Below are 9,690 nucleotides of genomic sequence, written 5' to 3' on the forward strand. Positions count from 1 at the left end.
GACTACTTTCCTCTGCAGCTGACTGTACAAGCAGCATTCAGTATATGACGCGACAGCTTAAACATTGTTTAGAGAAATTTACAACATAAGAGAAATTTGCTTTCTGAATTTAACAAGTTCGACTTGTTGCGAGTTTATCCGTTTGAAACAAAAATATTTTAGTAAACGGAATTAATCACAATGTTGATTATACAAGTCGAATTTGTTCGAACAACAAGGTCAAACTTGTTAAAAGATATTTGATTGAATCAGCCAAACATATGTTCAAAACAATGAGTCATGTTGCTTTTATAAAATCGACTTGTTAATTCAAATAAAATATTGATTAAAATAAAATGAAACTTGTAGAGGTAGAATGTACTAGTTACATTTAACAAAATCTAACTTGTTGTTTGAACCAAAGAGCACGTAGGCGCTATTTTAACCAAAAAACTTGTTGAATGAACATGAAAATTGGTTGTTTTTTCTCTCAGTATACGGGCAGATTCTAAGGGCCAATTGCATCAACCACTTTTAGCAGACACATCAACGTCACGCAGCAGTCATCTATGGAAATTCCTATTAAAAAAATATTTCGAACGCTCAATTCGCTAACGTACGCTAATTCGGTTTGGTGCAACCGACCCTAAATTAGGTACAGTCAACCAATTGGAACCCTAGGCCACTCTACAACCATGTCAAAATGAGAATTAGTAAGAGATTTCTTACAATCAGATTTATAACGTCACGTAACGTCGTCTTATGTTTCTAATTGGTTGACTGTACATGTATGTAAGTACCGTCAAGTTCCGGAACTTCAATGATGGTAATATGCTCCTGTTGTTGATATGAAGACATGTCGAAACGGCTCGTGGCACCGTAATCGGTTTCCTCATATCATCCTCAATGCCAGGATAACAGCATTTGTCACGGCTCATGCGAGCCTGGGGTCCGCTTTGACAATCGGTTTGCTCATATGTATATTGATGGCTAAAATACGATTTCCCACTGTTAGCCAGAAACCATAATGTAAGGTACAGCGGGTCAAATCCCGACTGGGGGACAAATTGATCCATTTTTTCCGTTATTTCACTATTAAGTTGAGTTCCACATATATCCACTGAACACGCGTACCATATATAACCACTGGACACTCTAATTAATAATGCAAATACCTACTCGTATTACTATACATGGAAAAAAATAGATGAGTTGCATTTGTCCCCCAGTCGAAATTAACCCGCTGTACCTAATAACAAAATTTCGACATATATTTACCAGAGACTGCCTTATTCAAAAATGGTTATTAGACGTCACGTCAAACATTGTCAAATTATTTCATTATAACCTAACCACAAAATTAAAATTTTGAAAAAACCCCCGACTGCGACATAGTAGACCGATTTTCATGAAACATGGCTAAGAACACTCCCGACTAACTCAGCTTTCAGACAAGAGCGTGTCGGGCCACGCTCAGTGTAGGGTTCCGTAGTTTTACGTATTTTTCTCAAAAAAAATGTGCTGTTTCTTTTGATTGCGTTGACATAGAAGTTTGATTTTGTTACAGCTTAAAGGTATTATAGACCTGAGTATTTGGTATGAATTTCAATTTAATACCTCTACGCGTTTATGAGGAAATGGGTAGTAAGGTTAAAATTATTAAAAAAAAATATATTATGTGATGTAACTAAAAATTTATGGTTTTCGTAATTTTTCCTTTATCTATGCTATAAGACGTTGCTTCGTACCAAATTTTAAGATTCTGAGTTCACGGGAAGCACCCTGTAGGTTTTGATTCCCTTGCAAGTGTCGAAAATTTGCGGCATAAACGGCGTTATCTTTTGATTGCGTTGGCTTAGAAGTTTGATTTTTTCACAGCTTCAAGGGACAGTAGACCTGAGTAATTGATATAAATTTCAGCTTCATACCTCCACGCGTTCCTGAGAAAAAGGGTCTTGACAGACGGACGGACGGACAGACGGACAACAAAGTGATCCTATAAGGGTTCCGTTTTTTCCTTTTGAGGTACGGAACCCTAAAAAACTAAATCTAAATGGGTTCATCCGTTCGGGAGCTACGATGCCACAGGCAGACACACACACAGACAGTCAGACAAACAGACAGACAGACAGACAGATAGACAGACAGACGGACAGACAGACAGACACGTCAAACTTATAACACCCCGTCGTTTTTGCGTCGGGGGTTAAAAAACAGTTTTCACCCGAACAAAGTCTGTACACGCAAAATTCAGTATAATATATGATGTGACAGCTTCATAAGCATTAATTGTTCGGAACGTACAAATTCCATGTACTGTCCAGTTCCGCAACCGCAAAGAGGATGGTAAAATGTTCCTGAACCCATGTTGATGACATGTCGAAACGGCCAGTGGCACCGTAATCGGTTTTCTCCAATAAACGGCGATTAGACGCGCCGGCGTCAGCGCCACGGGAACGACCCTGTACGCTTGTCGACGCAATTGTTACCAGCAGAGAACTAATTTAATTATTTTATGTGGAAAAGTGACTTTATTGAACGCAGTTCAATAGGACAATAGGAAGTAAAAACCATTAATAAATACTAAACTAGCATAAATTTACCTACCCATATATTTTGTTTTTGCCATAGTAAATTAAATACGTTAGTTAGTAAGTATTTTATACTAGATACCTATGAAATTGCCATGAGGGAATACCATTTACAAATATAAATATGTAGTTTAATACCCTTACTTACAGACACATATTATCCACACTAAAAACAAATTAAGTAAGTATAAGATTAAATATAGTAATTCATTCTGCACCATGGTTACAATTACAATCAAAATAACATTCAAACAAGCAACGCGAAGTAACAATCAGTTTTTAAACTACATGTCAGAATGATAGTTTAAAGGTCTTACTTATTTAAAATGGTTCTAAATAGATTTGCAAATTCAGGTGCTTTCAAATAATACATATTTTACCGTTTAGTCCTTCTATTATATAATAATGAAATCAGAGACAATAGGATAAGGACGCGACTGTACCGGGCTCGATCGTGACCAGACGGCGATTTCAATTATTATCTAGAAGTCGCTCCACGAACCGCCCCACCCTTTTAATCATTCGTATTACTATTACCTACTACTTATAATAAATAACAATGATCTAACACGTGCTGCAAACCTGGTTTTATAATGCAAATTGTTTGAATAAGTCGATATTTTATTGCAATCCTATTCAATTTAAGTCGTGATGGCTCAGTTGGCAGTTGGCAGAGATCGAACCAGAGACCGTGAGTTCAAGTCTCACCCAAGGCACAGTATAATAAAGAGTACTATCGTACAGTATGGCCACTCCCGCTCCCCGCTGAAAGTGACGCCCACCCCCTCTCAGTTACCTGACAGTTACCGCCTGTCAAAAACGCGAACAATCGACCTGTCATATCTCACTCATACAAGCATGGTACGCGTTCACCTACACGAGCTTAGAATGTGTGCTAGGAACGCGCCTCTTTCATATATTTGATCGCCAGTGTCCGAGATGTGCCCAAGGTAGACATTTTGCACTTTTAACTTTATTCTAAGCCTAGTGGCATCGATTGTTGATGACGTTTCTGCTTGTCAAATAGTTAAATTTATTTCCAAAAACACAAGACGCGTGACAGTTTCTAGAGTTCTGTCGTTCTGTTGATAGAGTTCTTTATATACAACTTCAACTTCATCAACACAGTCTCAACCAACTACAACTTCAAATGACACCGTTGTAATTATAGAGAGTACTCACACATCTCTTACTTAAACCACTTACATTTAAAATAATACCTACTCACAAAACCGTTGCACGTTGTTTACACACTTTATTAAAAATAAGAGATTATTTCTACTTTACACCTCATCTTGGAGTAAAAAACACATTCCATCTGTCTTCTCTAAGCCTTCCAAAACGATAAATAAACACTAGTCGAACTCTCGTATGGAGTAACTCGGCTCGGCTATTGTCAGAGCGCTCGATATTTTGTCGAACGATATCGCTCTGAAAGGATAAAATACGCTAAGGTTTGTGTAGAATATTAGCTATTAAAAAATTGAAATATGAAGTAAAACTGACACGCACTTACTTGTTGAATTAATTTTACTTATTCCCATTATTGGCGCATCGCATTGCACCTAAACAGATTAAAACGCGTTGGCACAATGAACTGGTCACCAAGTAATATTTTCTATCCAACCCCATGTCCCATTTTCTCCTACGATATGTAAAATTATGGCAAGCTTGTCATTATCGATTGCCGCATTATCACTCAAAACCAAAAACTCCGCGATAAAATCAAGGGTAAGAGATTTATTGATTGTCAACTGATCTGACTTAGAACCGTTACACCAAGCTCTGTTAAAGGACTGATCGTGATCAACGTCTCACAGCAGTGAATTATGGACCTTCCCGTACTATAACAGTCAGCAGAAGCTTTGACAAGTGACAGACGGTTGGCGCAACCGACCTTTAATGTCGCACGCCTCCATAATAGCCCCCGCTCGCGCCGAAGTGTATGGATAGCGAAGCAGTCGGCCCGAGGTGACGGCGCGCCTCAAAGCTTCGACAGCCGTCCAGCGCTCATAATTAAGAACGGTGACTGTTGAAAAATGGCCGCCGCCCCCGGCCGCCGTGAATAATCGCCGTAATTACGATTCGGAATAATTTCCAGCCAGTCATAGCGATGGTATCGGGAGGTGTTGACGAGTGCTCGTTACGCGCACGCTAGTTGCGAGGAAATCGCGTTTCCAGCGGGGAAATCTGTCGATTCCTCTCGTAATCCGCAGTCCATTTCCTTTGGCACGTTTGTTCACTTTATGTTAAAAAAAAATATATTTTATTAGGGCAGTGCCAGTTGCAGAACTCTTGGGAATGACCTTTCTTTTAAATAGACTATTTTCCAGTCAATCTTTGCGAGAAATTTCTAGCATAACTTGCGTTCTCTCTCTCTCTCTCTCGAGTCCATATTCGAAGTCGCGCTCTCTATGGACGGCACACGTTGGATAATTTTCAAAACTGCAAAACTTTTGACATTGTAAAATTTCACACGAAATTATCCTATGATATTTCAGACAGCTTTTGCAACTTTCTTTAACATTTCCGCAACTTTCACATTTGTAACTGTATCTGTATAAACTAGTTCCAAAAGTTACTGGTCATTTATTTGTTGATACAGTTTCGAATAGAGATACTTGCCCTTAGGATACTGAACTTGATTAGGCCAAATGTCAAATGGTGTGGACCGACCTTGATCTAATCAGGTTACAGATTTCCACAGACTTTCCTAACGTAAAAGGTCATACATTTTATCACTGTATCTCAAGTTAATTCTATGTATCCGTTACGAGCTTTAAAAAATATTAGAGACAAAAATACTAGCACGATTTTCAAAGACAAATAGTAAGGTGACACGTATCTTCTTATCCAACAATTTACTGAGTAATGAAAGTGATAAATAAAAACGTAAAATCTTGCAAAATTTTATTTATTAGTATTTGGATGATTTTCAAAGACAAATAGTAAGGTGACGTTATTGTTCCGTATCGTTTTCTTATCGACCACACAATTTACTGAGTAATGAAAGTGATAAAGCGCGGAAAAACGTTCCTCTCTCTGCAGAAATCTGCTGCAAAATGTGTTTTTATTTATTGTTTTGGTGGTTTTGATTTACGACCCTGTTTGAATAAAGAGGATAATAATATACATTTAAAATGAAAACAAGGTACTTAAATAGTGAGCTCAGTAATACGGAGGACAGAAGATACGGCTTCACAAAAATTCTGAACTTATAGAATGGACTTATTATTAGTTTTACAGCGCAGACGAATTATTATGCTCATACTTTAATGCATTAATTAAAAGCTACATAATAATCAGACCCAAGGCCAACTTCATTAAATAAAGTCTGATTCTGGACCTAAAAACTAAGGGTTATAAGGATAAGCTAAGGATTCGCGACTAGAGTTTACTATCCTACAGAGTTTTCCCGATAATATTGTCAAGCGTTATCTATGGCAAAGCTAGATAATCTAAAAAGCCGGAGGCGTGCTTGCGCCACGGTGTGGGTAGATTTAATTATACTTTTTTCGCGGTTGCCTCACCGCGGCCTCGGCGCCATGCGTGACCGTTTTACACGACACGACACGACTGAAGAAAGGCTCCAAATTCACTGTCACGTGACAAGTAGGTTGATTGACTGTGACAGGCTAGGCTAGTTGCTCTGTGACTTCTGTAAGCTGTAGATCACAAGATAAGTTTCGAAGCTTCAACTTCAACAAAGTCAAAGCAAAAATACTTCGTTAAGTTCTAACACAGCGAATTCCCAATGATCGTGTCATATATCCTACTGTTAGGTACTAAATTTAAGTTGTATATTCGAAGTTCTACTAATCGTCACTACTTTTAAAAAAAACTTGTATCTTCGTCTGTCAATGAAAAGAAAAAGTAAGTAATGGAATCATATAGACTTACTGCGTTCTAACTTTGAGAAACAGCGTGAGATACGAGATTTTTTAAAATTAGGGACGTAATTCTACTATATTACAAGCATGAAACATTCATAAACAAAATGACAATATGTCGAAAATCGACCTATTAAGTCAGTCCTACGAACATTTCACCTTTGCTAGGTTCATGTTTGAAATGGCAAAATAAAATGCCTACGCAATGGAGATAATTAGTATTGTAGGTAGCCTATACCTCAGTCGTATCGTATAAGGTAGGTTCGTACATCATCGCATCCGAGACTCGAGTTAATGACCTGAAAACATCCGTTTGTTATTGAGATTATCCTCCCACTTACTAATTTAGAGGTACTAATTAAATGTTTACGTTAAATATAAGGAATATTGTCGCGATAGTTACTCATGAAATAAAACTATTGAAACGGATTATATCGCGTACATAATGAATTTAAAATTTATCCCAACGTTTCGAACACTTTACAGCGTTCGTGGTCAACGGGTGACTGAGGAAAATAACAATGTGCAAAAACTACCCACATACAAGAAATATTAATGAACCATAAATAATTAAGATTTTTGTAAATTCATTATTTATACGGCATATAATCCGTTATCATAGTTTTATTTCGTAAATATAAGGTATTCAGCTTACGCCGATAAATCTACACTAGACCACACGGGTACCCTTCTAAAAAGTTAGATCCGTTACATAGTTTTAGTTTGTAATATCGGACAACGCGTAACAGTTACACCTCAAAATGTGAGTTGCAGGCAGTCCAGACGGACAGAGTGACCGCGCCATAAAGGCGGGCTTTTAACCTGTTTGATACCGAAAACTAATAATATAAAAATATATTCACCTCATTAACTGTATTAATAAATGTAACATAGTTATCTGGTCAATCGCGACAAAATGTGAAATTGCAGAACAGAAAGACGGAAACATTCTTGAGAAAGTTCGCAGAACATTCCTGCAACATGAAATTGATTGTTTTACAGAATACACTTGAAATAAAGTTTAAATGGGCATAATATAAAACTATATGTTATTATACATATAATATTGTCTATTACAGTTATGATATTAAGTCCTGACTTTTTTAAATTAGGTACCGAACGATTATTTATTAATGCCTGTCTTTGGTCATGTCAAAATATAAAAAAAAAACCAAAAAGATCGCTGTCAGGATCGAACCTGAGAACATCGGCATACGAAGCCAGCGCACTACCACGGGACTACGTCTTGAGTTCTTGACTTGCTGAGTTCGACGAAATCATGGTATAAACTACGAAGTTACTAAGTATTCTGATAAATTCTCGTTCTCGAGGACATTCTCAGAAGTTACCGAAAATTCTCATGAGGAAAGTTCTGCAACTTTGGAAACTTCTCGTCCGTGCATTGCTAATCGCGAAGTATACATAACCTAAACTTTACACCTGACTAGAATGAATGCACCATGCATATTTTTAATACATCCCATCACGAAACAATATAATAGTCTTCCGGATCTTTGTAGGCTTGCGTGGAGCCGAAACCAACACGTAGGCTTTTGACACTTTAATGAAATGTAAGGGGTAGTAATATTAATATTGCCTGAAACATAAGCAAGTCACATAAAATACATACATACATACATACATACAATCACGCCTGTATCACATAAAGGGGCAGGCAGAACACATGAAACTACTAAAGCTTCAGTGCCACTCTTGGCAAATAAGGGGTTGAAAGAAAACGAAACTGTGACATTGCAGTGACAGGTTGCCAGCCTCTCGCCTACGCCACAATTTAACCCATATCCCATAGTCGCCTTCTACGACACCCACAGGAAGAAAGGGGGTGGTGAAATTCTTAACCCGTCACCACACGGCTACCCACTAATACTTTCCATATTTTAATATTAGGTGAAATCATCATCTCTTTAGCTTTCTTCTGACACCTCAAACTACTCACAGTAGCAACAACAAATATCAAAGTCTAACACCAAAAGTTACTCAAGTCAGTGATGAACACCGAATGATGGATGTCTCGTCGACAGTACGTTATTTACGATATTTCATTATTTACCTGAGACTAGCTACAGCTCTCATAATCGGTGCTATTATAGTTTATATCGGATGTAGGATTTGACTGGAACTGTTCATTATATTCGGGTGTAAGTCATTACCAAATATTTTTTATTTTTATGGAAATGTAAAAAAAAAAACTTTATTGATTCTTGCCATATGTGTCGCGATGTCGGTCCGATTCAAAATTTAAGATAGAAAGAAATAAAAGATATTCAAATAAAAACATATGTCACTATGGATTCGGATATTCAATGATAAAAACTAAAAATTTATGGTTTTCGTAATTTTTCCTTTATCTATGCTATAAGATCTGAGTTACTGTATCTTTTGAACAGCTTCAAGGGACAGTAGACTGAGTAATTGATATAAATTTCATTATATGACAGACGGACGGACGGACGGACAGACGGACAACAAAGTGATCCTATAAGGGTTCCGTTTTTTCCTTTTGAGGTAAGGAACCCTAAAAATATATCGTATCCAGGCTAATAATTAACTATTTAATATTTCGAATAGGGCCGTGTATAGTGTATCTGCGTGACTATTTAATAACAGGATTTAACCAAATATATTGTCCTCCATATAGATTTTGATAACTATGAGGGCGACCTCAGCAGTCAAGGGTTTTCCTTCTTGTGCCAAACTTGTTCTGAAATTTTTTCTCACATTCACGGCAGTACAGTTGACCAGCCCTGCTGTATACACGTAGGAGGGCTTGGGTCTTTCCTTACGTAATTGGCGTTTTGTGTCTAATGCCGTGAGGTGATTAACCAAATATCATGCCGGTCGTTCGGCCAAATATTATTTGATGAAATGAAAGGGATAGCACGACTATGTTGCCACTTTTCATTTTTTTTACTCTTTTTCCAAGCTGTAAAACAGTCAATAAACCGCAAGTACATACCTTACCCACGTACTTTTTAACCATGTCTGTCTGTTTGTCTGTCTGTCTGTCTATTTGTCTGTTTGTCTATCTATCTGTCTGTGTGTGTGTCTGTCTGTGGCATCGTAGCTCCCGAACGGATGAACCGATTTAGATTTTTTTTGTCTGAAAGCTGAGTTAGTCGGGAGTGTTCTTAGCCATGTTTCATGAAAATCGGTCAACTATGTCGCGGTCGGGGTTTTTTCAAAATTTTAATTTTGTGGTTAGGTTATTA

General features: G+C 37.5%; 1 protein-coding gene across 1 annotated transcript in view; it reads right to left on the reverse strand.

Annotated features, from left to right (window-relative positions):
- LOC125226991 overlaps positions 1-837 on the reverse strand; it is a 35,144-nt gene extending 34,307 nt beyond the window's left edge. Inside the window, exon 1 of the mRNA XM_048131180.1 lies at positions 780-837. Within this exon, the coding sequence (XP_047987137.1) occupies positions 780-837 (58 nt within the window). The remainder of the gene's footprint in view (positions 1-779) is intronic.
- Positions 838-9,690: the final 8,853 nt, after the last annotated feature.

The sequence above is a fragment of the Leguminivora glycinivorella genome, chromosome 6 (genome assembly GCF_023078275.1).
Source record: "Leguminivora glycinivorella isolate SPB_JAAS2020 chromosome 6, LegGlyc_1.1, whole genome shotgun sequence".
Lineage (NCBI taxonomy): Eukaryota > Metazoa > Arthropoda > Insecta > Lepidoptera > Tortricidae > Leguminivora > Leguminivora glycinivorella.